At 36.7% G+C, this 17,199-nt stretch overlaps 1 protein-coding gene across 14 annotated transcripts in view; it reads right to left on the bottom strand.

Annotated features, from left to right (window-relative positions):
• Positions 1 to 17,199, bottom strand: part of CSNK1G3 (casein kinase 1 gamma 3) — a 106,577-nt gene that overhangs the window by 25,287 nt on the left and 64,091 nt on the right. For 10 of the 14 annotated variants that reach the window (XM_045058295.1, XM_045058289.1, XM_045058315.1 and 7 more), the window contains exons 7-11: positions 6,458 to 6,543; positions 6,251 to 6,335; positions 5,580 to 5,636; positions 3,706 to 3,851; positions 1,619 to 1,714 (exon numbers count right to left, since the gene is read on the bottom strand). In XM_045058295.1, the coding sequence (XP_044914230.1) occupies positions 1,619 to 1,714; positions 3,706 to 3,851; positions 5,580 to 5,636; positions 6,251 to 6,335; positions 6,458 to 6,543 (470 nt within the window). Of the gene's footprint in view, positions 1 to 1,618; positions 1,715 to 3,705; positions 3,855 to 5,579; positions 5,637 to 6,250; positions 6,336 to 6,457; positions 6,544 to 17,199 lie in introns of all 14 variants that reach the window. The other 4 variants (XM_023254710.2, XM_023254728.2, XM_023254718.2 and 1 more) reach the window with 2 other exon arrangements.

Genomic DNA, 17,199 nt, shown 5'->3' with positions numbered 1-17,199 from the left:
AACTTCACTTACTGTGATACCTAATAGCTCAAGTAGTGATTTCCAGAGAACATGAATTACTGCTCTTCATCCCAATGAGAAATTAATTGTGATTTAGAAAACACCAATCCTAAGTTTGGGCTTTGGAGCCATTTCCTTCTATAGGCAGCACCTTACCAGAGTATTCAAGTTATCAACGAGTAGTAATTTATATATGAAGTAACTTCTATAGAAGACCGGTTCCTGTCCCAATTTTTCTAAGGCAAAATTCTAAAACTACTCTTTTTAAAGTGGCTGTACGTTAAAGCATAATGGTTTTAAATATCCCCTAAATGGAGCACTTTATTTTGCTATGATTTTTAATAAGTTGTGTTTTTTCCTTTGATTTTCATCTCTTGTTTAACTCAATGGAACTCCAGTGGGATAAAAGACAGAAGAGGAAGAAAGGCTAAGGATCATGTGTTAACATGATCCTTCCCCAGAAAGGGTTATAACTGAAAATTCTAAAGACCCAAATTAGCAAAATGTTTCAGGTCAAAGATGGGTTAAATAAAGCTTCGTTTCACAAAAATTTCAACAGCTTTCAATTACCCTGCCCAGGAAACACACACTCTTCACTGCCCGTTTATCTTCTACGCTTTGCCTCAAACCTACTCTCGGCTCCAAGCAAACTGCAAAGCTCACTATTCCTCAAACTCTACATTTTTCAACTCCTGCTTCATATCTTACCCCGTTCACTCTCCCCCAAAATGGCCTTGTGCCTCATCTGCCTTTAAAAATTCCCTTCATTCTTCAGGCTCATCTCAAAAGCCATCTTCTCCATAAAATTTCTATAGATGCCACATATTCAGTGATCCTTCATGGTACTATATTAGCACGTTTCATGTGATCGAGCTTACACTGCTTGGCAACATAGTTATTTATGAGTTTATTATAATAATCATAACAGCCTTGAGAGAGGAGGTTTACTGAATGCTTACTATTATGCTAGGAATTAACAATCACTATTTCTGTTTCACAGAAGAGAGAACTGAGGCTTTGAAAGACAGAGTAATTTCTCCAGGATCAAGTCATATCCAGGTCTACCCAATTCCAGAGACTGAGTGAGCTCTTAACCGCTCATTACACAACAACTTCTTACAGGTCACACTGTTTTCCTTACTTTCCTTACTTTCCACTAAATCAGACTATAGTTAGAAATACCAACCGCTATTACAATTTATTCCAACAGCATATCCAAATACTTTCATTCTAATAGAATATCAAATATTCTCAAAGTTTATACCAACTTATACCGCTAATTAGAAATTTATGATTACACATTTTCATATGACTTTTAAACTAGTGAACAGGGAAACTAGTAAACAGTAAAGAGTAGGTTTATTTGTTGCAAATCTATGTATCTTCAATCCTTAATATGGGTGTGTATATAATCTGTTTTTTGTCTATTGAAGAAAAAATAGGTATTTCAATCCTTCGGTATCTATCTGCATGTGTGTATACGCTCACACACACACACACATATACACACACATATAAAGCTATCATCTGGGCATGGTAAACCGCCAAATATGTTCAAGCTCTCAGAAGGTAGTACAGAAGGAAATCTAGACATTTCAAATCTGAAAGGGCAGCAAACCTGATTTTTGGATTGTTGCATCTTGTCTCTGTGTTGATGTGCTTCTCTGTTTGAGGACAGAGCAGGATCCTGCTGAACGGCGCCCACTGGAGTAGGCTACAACACAATAGTTAACATCAATACCCTCTATTTCAGAAGTCTCACTTAAAATCGTTTAGCTGCTTAAGGGAATCAAGGAAAAACTAAAGACACTCAAAGCCTGAAGAAAAGATACCATCCTTGAACTGTGTCATTAAAAATAACAAGCTAACACAAGGGCAACACAGCTACTCTTCAGAGGGTTTTCAAAATATTTAGATATTTTATCAAGTATTCACTTTTTTACATCAATACCAGACTTTCTAATGCTGTCTTTACTTTTAGGTTACTTTATCGTATCAAAAAAAAAAAAAAAATGAAAGTGTATGTGTGCATGTCTCTCAATTTCAAAGCTAATGTATAAACACAATAAATTATTTTAAGAAAATTGAGGAAAAGATTTTTTTAAATAAGGTCATGAACTGGCTTACTGTCAATATTCTGGCACAGGAGAGACTTATAAAAATTTTTATTTTTCAAATATATTTCAAAACTTAACATAAATACTTTAAGCACAGTTTATTCAGGCTGACATCATAGAGACCACATACAATCAAATCACTTTGGATTAAAGAAAAATACAGATTAAACACTTAAATAAGCCATTGTTCAAAAACATGTGAATCTGAGAGTTTGGTAGTTCCAAATACGGATAAAAATTCACTAACAGTGAGCCACAAGTAAAGAAAATCTTGTACGACACTCATACTTATTAAAAAAAAAAAAACTGGTGAGAATAAGTATTTTAAAAGATGCCTCTTCAAAGAAAACATTTAGGGGCACCTGGGTGCCTCATTGGGTTGAGAGGCCAATTCTGGATTTGGGCCCAGGTCATGATCCCAGGGTTGTAGGATCGAGCCCTGCCTCAGGCTCCACACGGAGCATGGAGCCTGCTTGAGACCTGCTCTCTCTCTCCCCCTCCATCTGCCCCTCTCCCCATTCGTGCACTCTCTCTTCAAAATAAAAAATAATAATAATAAAATAAAGACAAATAAGTAAAATAAAGAATTTAATGACAAGTCCCTTTATAAGTGATCACCAATCCTAGTTATAACCAAGATAAATTTTCTTAAGTTATAAAAACTTAGAACAGTCTTAAAAACACAAAACACACTCCAATTTTTAAGTATCTATTTCAAGACATAGCCTAAAACTGCTAGTATAGCTAGAACTTACAAATTTAAATTACAAATGTTTTGAGAAATGGCTGCAATAAGCAAAATGTATAACAGATCTTTTAAAATAATGGGACATTATGCAAAAATATATATATATTTCATATTAAGAACTAAATCAGGAATGACAGGGTGCCTGGGTGGCCCAGGGTTAAGCGTCCGACTTCTCTTCAGGTCATGAACTCGCAGTTTGTGAGTTCAAGCCCCGCGTCAGGCTCTGTACGGACAGCTTGGAGCCTGGAGACTGTTTCAGATTCTGTGTCTCCCCCTCCCTCTCTCTCTCTCTGCCCTCCCCCACTCATGCTCTGTCTCTCAAAAATAAACAAACATTAAAAAAAAATTTAAAGAACTAAATCAGGAATGAAAAGTGCAAAGTAACTCATTACTTTAAAAAGCAAGGAGTCCAGGGGCTCATGGGTGGCTCAGTCGGTTACGCGCACAGCTCTCGGTTTGGCCTCAAATGGCCATTCTACACTTTGTGGGTTCAAGCCCCTCACTGGGCTCTGCACTGACAGCCAGATGCTGCTTGGGATTCTCTCTCTCTCCTCTCTCTGCCCCTCCCCGGCTTGTGCTCTCTCTCTCTCTCTCTCTCTCAGAAAATAAATACATAAACTTTGAAAAAATAAGTAAATAAAAATAAAAAGTAAGGAGTCCTAATGGGGGATTTTTGTAAAATTCAAGGAATAATTTTAGTATGGGGCTACTTAAAATGTCCATTAAAATGAATCTTTTAAAAAAAAGGTATTTGTCTCAACTCTTTTCACTGAAGAAGCTGTACTGTGGAAAATGAAGTACTACAAATAATCTTTCACTATACAGGAATAAAGTACTCACCAACTGTTTACCAATCCAGTCATATTCATAATCAAACATATATCCTTTTCGATCAAATAAGTCAGTAAAAAGTTTTCTTAGGTAGTCATAATCTGGTTTTTCAAAAAAATCTAGCCTTCTTACATAACGAAGATACGTTGCCATTTCTTCTGGAAAGGAATAAAAATTATTCTGATCACACCTGTCTATGTACTTATTGATAATCAAATATCATATCTAAAAGCACAGTGTTATAAAAACACGAAAACAGTAACATTCTAACGCAATTTCAAATTTTAGGCATTTAATCAAAATGAAGTTAAAAAGGAGAAGAGAAGGCAAGAAAAACATATGGTCAAAAGAAAAATGAGAGGTTTCATTTAACAAATACATTTGCTTCATTTCATTAGGAAGGGCTAAAACTTTTATTTTACATTGTTAGTTTGAAGAGAAACCTTGTACTAAAGGTTGAATTAAAAATAACGTATCATTATTTAAACACAAGCACATTACTCAGCTAATTTATTTAAAATACTGGTAGGAACAAAATATTATGGAAAAATGTAAGTTCTGAGAAACTGAACATTTAACTTGTCAACTGGATGAAGGGATTCAAAGCAAAGAAAGCCTTGGGCATTTCAGTCATTCAGTTCAAACAATTATATTAAGTAAGCTGAAGAGAGAGAAGAGAAGAGAAGAGAAGAGAAGAGAAGAGAAGAGAAGAGAAGAGGGAAAAGGGAAAAGGGAAAAGGGAAAAGGGAAAAGGGAAAAGGGAAAAGGGAAAAGGGAAAAGGGAAGGAAAGGAAAGGAAAGGAAAGGAAAGGAAAGGAAAGGAAAGGAAAGGAAAAGGGAAAGGGAAAGGGAAAGGGAAAGAAAGGGAAAGGAAAGGAAAGGAAAGGAAAGGAAAGGAAAGGAAAGGAAAGGAAAGGAAAGGAAAGGAAAGGAAAGGAAAGGAAAGGAAAGGAAAGGAAAGGAAAAGACAGGAAAGGAAAAGACAGGAAAGGAAAAGACAGGAAAGGAAAAGACAGGAAAGGAAAGGAAAGGAAAGGAAAGGAAAGGAAAGGAAAGGAAAGGAAAGGAAAGGGAAAGGAAAGGGAAAGGAAAGGAAAGGGAAAGAAAGCAAAAGAAAAGAAACAAAACAAAATGAAAAGAAAAAAGAAAATAGTGGTAGGAATTGGTTTATATATAAAAGTATCTGCACTACCTTGCTGGATTTCTTTTAGTCACATACACTAAACGACCCAGAGAGGATTCAAATTCTGAACTTGGGCTATGTACAGAATTCTAACCAACTGACCTAGCAAAATAAAGCTAAGAGATCTCAGAACACAGAAACACAGTTTAATTCTTCTTTGGATTTCTGGTCATCTAACAATTATTTTGGTAATACATAAATCTCTCCATGCCGTTGTAATTCCCAAATGTTTTAGAGACATGTATTTTTAAGCCATGAAAGTGAAGAGGTAAAATGGTGAGCAATTAGTAAAACAGGGTTTCACCATCAGGATACAGAAATTCACTGTAGTAACAGATGGAAAGTTACTCCTGGGTGCTTTTCTGATCCAGTGCAGATCCAGTAAGAACAGGATGACGCCCAGCCCAATGGGTGGTGAGAGCGGAACCCAGCAAGGACCGTCCTCACAGGGTGACTCTCACCATTCCACCTTCCAGCTAATTACACCAGGTTAACTTACTTTGACACCCCATTTTTTCCTGCGGAAGCCTGTACAGAAATTCCCAATAACACACGGCCAATCTGCTTACACCTATACTGCTAGGGTCAACCCATATTTTGTTTTTAACCTACTAGTTCTAGATGTTACAGCAAAGGAGAAAAACACGAAATTAAAGTTTGCTGTCTGAGAACGATATAAGCAAGCTTGAGGAAGGGCTACCTGAGATTACGTGGCTGCTACGACTACCACCAGAAGGCCAGCCCTGTGCAGGAGAGCCTGTGAATATGGAAGCAAGCTGTGAACTCAGTCTTTTATCTTCACGTTTGGGTCACATTTTGCTTAATTCATTAGTAACACATTATTCTTATTCCTTAATTGATTTAGGAATCTCAAGTGAATTTCGGTTGGCTTAATCGGAAGTGTCAAGAATCTACATGAAAATAAAACTATTTTCATAACCCCATCCCCCCCAGGTAACATTAGCCTAAGAGTACAAAGGTTGGTAAGATTTTAATGTACTTCAAAAACTAAATCACACCCCCCCTTTGAGCATGGCACGGAGACTCAAGTGACTAGCAAAGTACGCCAAAACTTTACAGTTGGCATTTCTCAGCAAATATTTTAATTTACTAAAAGTATGTCAGTGATATTTTGGCTGATACCGGTCAACACTATTAAAAGTTGGGACTTTCTTCTATTATTAATACCATCTTAATAAAGCAATTTAAAAATTGACCCTGTGGTCTATGCATCAAATGGTGACATCTTTTAAGTCCTACTGTGAACTCATCTAAGTATGAAGAAAAAGTATTTATAAACTTGAGCAATAAAATTAACCGCTCTGGTTTTCTGCATAGAAGCACATGTATCAGTGTGGCGTCATTCATTACCTGGAAAATTTTCACACAGCACTTCTATTGGTGTGGCTCGTTTTGTATCTCCAATTTTCTGATACCTCTCTTTTAATGTGTCAGCCTAAAACACAGAGAAAAAAAAAATCTTGGCAAGGTGGTAATTTTAAAATTAACCACTTGCAGGACAGAAGCTTAACATGGCACCAATTTATTAAATTCAAAAGGAAACACAAAAACAATTACCTTTAAACCTTGCCAAGGAAGACTGCCCCTCAGAAAATACATGAACATATGACCTAAAGCTTCTAAGTCATCTCTTCTACTTTGTTCTGAAATGTAAGAGAAACATCAATTTCACTTTCTATTCCCAGTTAAGGATGCAAGAATGGAGAACTGATTCTTTTGTTACATACAAATTAATTCCCAGAGTTCAGTATATAAATATAAGATATCTAGTGCTTTTAAGCAACAAATCACGTCCGGTTAAACAATGTTTTTAACATTACAATTCCTGTGCATCTTTAAAACATGGCCCTACAATTCTTTTTTTCTAAAGACTCTACTGGGCATTCATTTCTCTCCTTAGATATCTATCCCAAGAAGTATATAGCAAGGCAGAAAGGGTTCCATGGTCAAATACAGGGTCACTGTGTATTGTAGCTCTATCCTAAAGACCCAGGATGTAACATATTAAAAGGTCTGGAAAAACCTAAAGATAAAATGTAGCCCTGCACTTCCTGAACTTGCAGGAGCATAAAACACCCATCCTATACACTCTCCCATTAATATTAAGTGCAATTAGGATTTTGCGTAATATACTTTTTAAAGCACCCATGTTTGACACATATCAACATTAATAACCCCTCTGCCACCACCAAAAATGTGCTGCTTTGAACAAACTGCCATTTTCAAATTGCTACTGTTGTTTTAGCAACAAAATGTTGTACAGCACATAACTGAGTGACAATTACAGATGAAGATTCAGAACGGTACTTAGGAATATTTGCTGAGTGAAATTTTTTGTCACTGAAGTTACATTATGAAGATTTCTTGCTATTTTAAAAAAACACAGGAGTGCCTGGGTGGCTCAGTCGGTTAAGCATCCGACTGTGGATTTGGGCTCAGGTCACGGATGATCTCCGTTTATGAGTTTGAGCCCTGAGTCTAGCTCTGTGCTCAAAGTTCGGTGCCTGCTTGAGATCATCTCTCCCCCTCTCTCTGCCCCTGCCCTGCCCTGCTCATGGTTGCTCTCTCTCTCTTCTTCAAAATAAATAAGCTTTAAAAAAATAATATAAAAACTCTAACAGTAAGAGGCAAAAACAGTAGTTTAATTCTAAAAGGATGTTCATGGGTAAGATGTTTTATCCAAATGAGTAATCATCATACTATCTAAGCAGTGATTTTGAAAAACAAAACTTTTCAAAGCATGACTCTGAACAGGTTATCATTTCTACTATGCAATCCCATTCTATAACTGTCTTCTGTAACACTTCCTACAGTTTGCGTATATATGTTGTGTCATTTTTTAGTCAATATCTATCCTCCCACCAAACAGGAGGTTGTAGGATGGCAGATGTCTTTTGGCTCACTGTCCTCAGGACTCTGTATAATGGCTGCCACAGAGCATACTATTTAAATATAAACAAATGAAAAGGGGCGCCTGGATGGCTCAGTCGGTTAAGCATATGACTTCAGCTCAGGTCATGATCTCGCGGTTCGTGGATTTGAGCCCCGCGTGGGGCTCTGTGCTGACAGCTCAAAGCCTGGAGCCTGCTTCGGATTCTGTGTCTCCCTCTCTCTCTCTACCCCTCCCCCTGCGCCACCTCTCTCTCTCAAAAATAAACCTTAAAAAATTTTAAATATAAAAATGAACATTTGAAAAGACATAATACTAGTTATGTGTCCCTCTCCTAGAAGTAAAGGAAGATATCTAGAAGAATATGCATCAAATCGTTAGTAATCAGGGTTATAAGATTGGAGGATGACACAGGACATTTCACCTTCCATTTTATATACTCAAATTTTGGTATAATGGCTAGTTTTTCTTTTTTGCTGGTACTTTCTATTGTAACAATGTAAGCATAAGCTATTAAAAATAGAAAACTTTCAAAATAAGTAAAAGAGACTTAAGGTCTCTTTGTAGCCTTTAATAAAAGTGGGGATGTGAATAACATGGAAAAAAAACCAGAAATATATTTTTTATATACAATTTCACCTTATTAGATCCTGGGAACCTTAAGAATAAAGAGTCATGCAAAGGAAACAGTTTACTTCTAAAGTCCAAATGAGAATCAGAATCACCTCTGAAACTTTTAAAAACCTCAAGTGAGCAAGGCCTCTCGATGGAGTCTGATTCCTGGGCTAAGACAGGAGCTAGAAGAATATGTGCATTTTGAAAGGACTTAGCAGGTGATTCTGAAATACAGCCAGATTTGATAAGCACTAAAAATGAAACTTCTTTGATTGAAGCATAATCTCCATATAATAAAATGCACCCATTATAAGGATCCATTTAAAAAATGTTAACCACACACACACACACACACACACACACACACACACACACGAGCTACCACAATCAAGAAGTATTTCCAGCACTCTAAGAAGTTCCCTTATGCCCCCTTGCCTGTTACTCTCCCCTTCCCCTGTCTCCAAACCACCACTAACCTGCTTCTGGGGGCCTACACTAAATGTGATTTCTTTATAGAACTTCATATGAACAGCATCATATAGTATGGACCCTTGGGCCCGAATTCTTTCACTCAACATCATGTTTTTATGTTTTGCACGCACTGGTGGTTCATTACTTTTTACTGCGGAGTAATATATCACAATATATGTATATAGTCACCTACCGATGGACCATGAATAACTTCCAGGTGGGGGTTTTGTGAATAAAGCTTTTATGAACATTCTTGTTTCCACTTCCCTTGTGTAAATTTTTAGGAGGAGGATTATTGCTTCATATGGAAAAGTGTAATTTTCACGTTATGAGACACGAATATACTGTTTCCAAAGGGGTTGTGCCATTTTCTGTTTCCACCAACAACCTAAGAGAATTCCAGTCGTGTAAGTGCCCATCCCACACTTAGCATGGCCACTCTTTTATATTTTAGCCATGCTAGTGGCTGTGAGGGGTTAGCGCTCTGTGATTTAATTTGAATTTCACTGGTGACTAATGTTTTTGAACACTGTTTCATGTGTTACTGCTTATTCATACATCTTTTTCTGTGAAGTGAATATTTAAATATTTTACTCACTTTTTTTAATTGTACTGTTTGTCTTGTCAGAAAGTTAAGAGTTGTTTGTGTATTCTGGATACAAGTTGTTCTCATACAACAAGTTTTGCAAACATTTTCTCCCAAATTATAGCTTGCTTTCAAGTTCACACTTTGACAAAGCCCAATTTATCAGGGCTTTTGTTGTTGTGTTTGTTTATGCTTTTAAAAAATTTTTTTTAAATATTCCTTTATTTTTGAGAGAGACAGACAGTGGGGCTTGAATTCATGAACTGTGAGATCATGACCTGAGCCAAAGTTGGCCGCTTAACAGTGGCCTCTTGTTGGAGCTTTTTGTATCCTATCAGAGAGTCTCTGACTAGTCTAAGGTCACAAAGACTTTCTCCTATTTTTTCTTAAAGAAATTTTACACTTTTGGATCTAAATCTGTGATTCATTTGAAGTCATTTTTCTTCTTTTTGTTCACTGTGGGGTAAAAGGGGTTAAATTCATTTTTTTTTGTCAATACTGATATCTAGTTATTATCATACAATTTCTTTACAATACTATCCTTTCCCCTTGAATTACTTTTGCACCTTCTCAAATATCAATTGACCTCTATGTAGGGGTCCATTTCAGGACTCTGTATTCTGACTCACTTACCTATGTCTGGGCCAATAACACCAAAAAAAAAAAAAAAAAAAGGAAAAAATAATGATAAATGAGGAAACCAGTGATGACAAAACAGACCATCAATTGAGAAAACCATCAAAATCAAAAGCTGATTATCTGAAACGTTCAATAAAACTGATCCTATCACTAACCTAAAAGAAAATACAAATTACTAGTATCAGGAGGAACAAAGGGTCATCAGGCCAGACCCTACCCACACTAAACAAATGATGAAAGAATATTATGAGCTAACATTATGCCAGTAAATTCAACAACTTAGAAGAAATGGACAAGTATCTTAAAAGCTACAAGTTACACAGAAGATGTGAACAGCTCCATACAACTTAGAAGAAATGAACAAGTATCGTAAAAGCTACAAGTTACAAAGAAGATGTGAACGGCTCTATGCCAATTAAAGAAATTTAATTTATAATTTCAAATCTTCCCAAAATATAACCAAAGGTCCAGATGGCATCACTGGTGAATTATATTAAGCAGTTAAGGAATAATACCAACTCTACACAAACTCTTATTTCCTTCATGATATTACCACTCAAAGGTAATACAAGCAAAGGAAAATACAAGAAATGTTCCTCAACACAGACACAAAATCCTTAAGAAGATGATACACCATGACTAAGTAGGGTTCATCTTATGAAGTTAAGGTTGGTTTAACATTCAAAAACCAACTGATATAATTCACCTTATTAATAAAAGATACAAATCATAAGATCACCTCAAAAGATAGAGAAAAACTACTTATTAAAACACAACATGCATTTATGATAACACTTGTTAAACAAGAAATAGAAAAAAAAAAACGTCATTCTGACAACGGACTTCCATGAAAAACCTACAACTAACATAATTCTTACATGGGGAAAGGCAACCTTATAATTAGGAACAAAACAAGGATGTTCACTCTCACATTATCTATTCGGTGTTGTACTGGAAGTTCTTGTTGGTACAGAAAAGCTAGAAAAAAAATTAAAAGCTATTCAGATTGGATTGAATCTGGATTCAAATCAGTTTGGAAATGAAGAAGTAAAACCAGTTTTCTCTGCAGACCATGTAATTGTATATGTGGAAAATGCTAAATAATCTACCTCTAAAAAACTCTATTAGAACTAGTGCATGAGTTCTACCAAGGTTACAGGATACAAGGTCAATATATAAAAATCAAATGTATTTCTATGCATGCAATGAGCAATTGGAAAACAAATTTAGAAAGCAATAATACCCTTTTCAGCAGCATCAACAAATGTGAAACATGTAGGGGAAAATTTATCAATCCATAGGCAAGACCTGCATATTATATAGCATGCAGTTTAAAAAACCAAATGATACATAAATACTGACCCCTACAGTAGTGTGTTCTTTGTTAAGGAGAAGAACTCACTATAAAAAGCACTTCCCTCTAAATTCCATCCAAAGTTGGAAGTTTTAGTTACCGGTGTCAACAAGCCGTGATGATTAGATCTTGCCTATATGACTGTCTCAAAGAACAGTATTAGTCTCAAAACCTACACAGTATTTAAAAACTCAAGCCATGAAAACAAGCTAGTAAAATTAACCACTACTGAAACTCAGTCTGAAATGTTCCTTCTCCTCCTAATTCTTTACTTGTGTTCTTTCATCCACTGACTAGTCAGGAAGTAAATTTCACCACATAGTGAGTGGTGAGTAATAAGTCATAGGGAAGGCTTTATCTTGGAAACATAGTAACTGAAGAATACCTTTTCAGAACTTCAACAGTTCTGTTTCATGGGGGGGAAAAAAAAACTCCCAAGGTAATTTGGCCCTTATTATATACACCCTGTTCACATTTTTTAAAGCAAGTAAAAAAAAAGAAACAAGTAAAAGTTTCACTTTATATTTCCTCCTAAACAGTTAAAAATTACTTTTCCCCCAGCACCCCACCAAAAAATAAAAAAATAAATACTCTTCTTCCTCAAGATTCATGGAGCTCATTAACGTTTTTTCAAGATTACATAATTAAAATGGTTGTATTGGGGCACCTGGGTGGCGCAGTCGGTTAAGCGTCCGACTTCAGCCAGGTCACGATCTCGCGCTCCGTGAGTTCGAGCCCCGCGTCGGGCTCTGGGCTGATGGCTCAGAGCCTGGAGCCTGTTCCGATTCTGTGTCTCCCTCTCTCTCTGCCCCTTCCCCGTTCATGCTCTGTCTCTCTCTGTCCCAAAAATAAATAAACGTTGAAAAAAAAATTTAAAAAAATAAATAAATAAATAAATAAAATGGTTGTATTGTTAAATGAAAACATGAACCTATTCAGGAAAAGAAAAGACACAAATATATAAGACAATTTGCAGTAACAACTCACCAGATACCTAATCTAGCAAAAAACAAAGCTTCCCGAGCAACAGGACCCAGCACATGCTTGCAATTCCTGAAGAAGTCTTCTTCAAATCCAGTTCTCTTAACTGGATAAAATCCAGTAAGTTTGGCTATCAAATGAAGCAAATCAAAAGAAGGGAACAGCAAAGTACCACCAGCAATAGGTGCACTACACATGATAAATAATACTAGGCTAAAAGACATCTGAATACCAAAAAAAAAAAAAAACCCTATTAAAATATACACTACCCTCAGACTAACTATAAAGCTACAGTCATCAACACAATGCAGTATTTGTGAACAAACAGATCAATGAAGAGAAAAGACAGTCCAAAGACAGACCCACGTAAATACTGTCAACTCATCTTTACAGTTGAGCAAAGGCAACAGAAGGGAGGAAAGGTTTGTTTTTTTTTTTTTTTTCCCAACAAACAGTACTAGAACAACTGGATATCAATATATAAAAAAAAAATGAATCTAGCCACAGATCTTACACCCTCCACAAAAGTAACACAACTGGATCAAAGACCTGTCAAATGAAAAGTTATAAAATTCCTAGAATATAATGTGGGAGAAAATCTAGATGACTGTGAGTTTGGAAATGACTCTTTAGATATGAAAGCACAGGCATGTTCATAAAAGAAATAACTGGTGAAGTGGACTTCATTAAAACTAAAACTTCTGCTCTGCTAAAGCCACTTTCAAGAGAATAAAAAGATAAGCTACAGACTGGGAGAAAATATTTGCAAAAGATACGTCTCATAAAGCACTGTTACCCAAAATATACAAAGAATTCTTAAAATCAAAAATAATAAAAACAAACAACCTGATTAAAAATGGGCCAAAGACCTTCAAAAACACCTCACCAAGGAAGATATATCGATGACAAATAAGCACATGAAAAGACGGTACATACACATCATATGTCATCAGGAAACACGAATTAAAACAACAATGAGATAACACTACTTGAAATAATGATTTACAAGAAATATATATTTCATCACTCAGATAACCAAAATATATTTCTCAGGTATATGTGGTCTTCATCCATAGCTCCTGAAAACACTTCAGAACCAGAAAGGTGAAATGGTGTCTTATTATTAATGAAGGTAAATTTTGGACCCACCCAAGGTCAGGGGCTGATTGCCAGGAAGGCCATACATATGATTATTGAGGTTTGGAACTTTTAGTTGTACCCCCCAACCACCAGGGAGTGAGGAGAGGCTGGAGATTGAATCAACCAATGGCCACGGACTTAGTGAATACTGACTATGTAATGAAGCCCCCATAAAAACCCAGGAGGGCAGCTTTTTGGTCCTTTTGGGAGGGCTTCCACACTTGGGGAACCAGAACACTCCCATGTGCCACCAAGCCACGCCCCAAGCCCCTTAGGGACAGAAGCTCCTTTGTTTGGGATTTCACTGTCCATAGCTCTTCATCTGACTGTTCATTTGTATTCTTTATCATATCCTATAATAAACTGATAAATGTGAATCTATGAAACCATTCTAGCAAATAAATTGAACTTAAGGAGGAGGTAGCTAGAACCTCTAATCTGTAGCTGATTAGTCAGAAGCACCAGTAATAGCCCAGAGCTTGAAACTGGAGTCCAGAAGAGGGGGAGGGGAGCAGTCTTACAGGACAGAATCCTTAACCTTGGGATCTGATGCTTTCTCCACATAGATAGTGCCAGTATTAAGTTGAATTCTCAGACATGCTACTGGTGGCTGAGAACTGCTTGGTATTGTGGAAGGGAAAAGCCCTTTTCCACATAGGAGCTCATCCCAGGAACCCGTTAGGATGGTGGAAATGTATAACACTAACAATACCAAGCGCTGGCAAGAATGTGGACCCACAGGAACTCCCATCCATCGGTGGTAGGAGCGCAGAACGGTATGGCCAGTTCGGAAGACAGTTTGGGGGTGCCTTACAACATATTCTCAACATATGATGCAGGATTGAGCTCCTTGGGGTTTATCCAGAGAGTTGAAAGCTTAGGTCCCACAAAAACCTGCACATGGATGCTTACAGCACCTTTACTCATAAATGCCAAACTTACAGGCAACCAAGATATCCTTCAGTATATGAGTGGATAAACTATGGAGGATCCAGACAATGGAATATTATTCAGCACTAAAAGGAAATGAGCTATCAAGCCAGGGAAAAACATGCAGAACCCTTAAAAGCACAGCATATTACTAAGTAAAAGAAGCCAGTCTGAAATGGCTACATATTGCTTAACTCCAACTATGTGGTATCTGGAAAAGGTAAAACCATGGAGACAATAAATAAAAAGACCAGTGGTGGCCAGGGGTTTGGAGGGAGGGAGGGGTTGGTGGGGAAGGAAGGATGATTAGGTATAGAGGATGCCTAGGGAAGTGGAACTGTTCTGTATAATACTATAATGGTAGACACATGTCATTATAAATTTATCCAGGGGCGCTTGGGTGGCTTAGTCAGTTGAGCGTCCAACTTCAGCTCAGGTCATGATCTCGCGGTTCACGGGTTCAAGCCCTGTGTTGGGCTCTGTGCTGACAGCTCAGAGCCTGGAGCCTGCTTCGGATTCTGTGTCTCCCTCTCTCTCTGCCTCTCCCCTGCTCAGGCTCTGTCTCTGTCTCAAAAATAAATACAAACATTAAAAAAAATTGTAATTTATCCAAACTCATAGAATGTACAATACCAAGAGGAAATCCCAAAGTAAACTATGGACTCAATGATAAGGATGTGTCAATGCAGGTTCAACAATTATAACAAATGTACCACTCTAGTGGGGAATGTTGATAGTGGGGACAGCGCTGCATGTGTGTGGGCAGGAAATAAAAGGAATACCTGTGTACGTTCTGCCTAATTTTGGTATGAATCAAAAGCTGCTCTTAAAAAAAATAATAATAACTGTTCAAAAAAAGTAACATCTGTTTAAAAAAAAACACACTACTATTTAAATGCATTTTCTCTACACTTATTTAGTTCAAGGTATACGTCCTAACATTCCTCAACTAAACTTGAGGTCATCACTATATAATAGTAATCATCCAAAAATTATGATGCTGAATCACCCAGAGAATGTAAATTATGCTCATCATGCTTCAGAAAGCAAGGGATTGTGCAATACATTTTTAAACTGTTAAAACATAATTATAAAACGTAAATACATGTTTCTAAACTGCGAAAAAGCTGTTTGGGAAGCTAAAAAAGCTGTCCTCAGGAATTTGGGCAATTAACCTAGAAATTAAATGAATCACATCCTAAGATGACAACACAGAAAGAAGGCATTTTTGTAAAACCATAAATTCTGTGATCCCTTCGCTCTTATTCAGAGAGCTTACCACATAGTGGCTTGAAATGTTAATTCTTCTACAGAACACAGATTAACACTTGCAAAGCAACTGAAGTTTATTCCTCAAAGCCTAGTCTCTTTATTAATGAATACTCCATAATAATTTTGAAAACAAGACAATTCTAGTGCTACCTACTAAAGAGAAATACAGGGTATTTACTTAATTTCAAATGACTTCCACAAAAGCTGCCTTTTCATGAAGGGAAAAGAGAGTGGTCCAAAGGAAGATTATGAAATGAGGTTCAAAGCATTTGACAAAAAAAAAAAAAAAAAGTATTTGGAAAGATATCAAAAAGGAGACCGTGAGCAGACACAATTTAAAATAACAATTCGACATGAAAATAGTAAAGAAGGCTTCCACAAGAGGCGACCAAAGAAAGTCAGGTCACACACAGCTTTAGTGAGATTGCATCCAAAACAAGGACTTAAGAAGGTATGAGAAGGTACACAAGAGAATCACTACATCTGTGCCTTCCGAATATTAATCACCCAGTTAAGATCAAAAGATCTATACCACAGGAATAAAGAGGCTAAAATTCCACAATGTGATCTTACACTCTTCTTCCGCCTTTTTCCTTTTTAAACCTGGAACAGTGCACTAATCTCCACAAAGGAAAAATATTTATAAATCTGCGCAAATGTTCGTCTGACCAAATTCTCTATTTCGAAACGCTCCTGTGTGTACAAAGTCCTTAAATACACAAGAATAAAGCAATGAATAAGAAGGCTTTAAATGTAATCACCAAAGTCCAGGCAGAGTAGGAAAGACAGCAATTATATATACACAAATTAAAAATCGCCACTAAAAGGTCACATTTTCACCACTTTTTCTTTTTTATCTACTCATGACTCCTCACAAAGCCAAGTGCTCTAAACGCCACACACGACTAAGTCCGTGTTCACTGCCATCTCACTTATAAAATGCTTTAACTCTTCAGCACTTAAACTCACATGACTTTAGCTTACTCTTAATTTCTTAAAAAACAGGAACTCACATAACCTGGCAAACAAATCTTCTCACTATTAACATTGCCCATCTACTTCCAAGTTCTACATCGAGACTGGAAGCAGGGCTTTTACAAATGGGATAAAGTAAGGATTAAAGCTTTTGTTCTTTGCAGTACCTGCCCGAGAAATATTTTGTTTATGTTTTCTTCCTGAAAAAGGAGGAAAAAGAGATGACTACAATAGTTAAATGCCATTTCCCAAGCTCTGAAGGCTTTTCCTAACAAGGACAAACATATCAGATTCACTTGGCCATTTCTACAAATAGAAGGCTGTTACATTTACCATTGTTCAGATAAAAAAACATCGGGCCATAAGGAAGTTGTGACTTCATGTCTCACAATAAAATGGTGGTGAACCTTTGTTAGTTGTTATAAAATAGGCTGTTAGCAACTACC

The sequence above is a fragment of the Felis catus genome, chromosome A1 (genome assembly GCF_018350175.1).
Source record: "Felis catus isolate Fca126 chromosome A1, F.catus_Fca126_mat1.0, whole genome shotgun sequence".
Lineage (NCBI taxonomy): Eukaryota > Metazoa > Chordata > Mammalia > Carnivora > Felidae > Felis > Felis catus.
The sequence above is the reverse complement of the archived record's forward strand: the minus strand, read 5'-3'. Positions and strand labels throughout refer to the sequence as shown.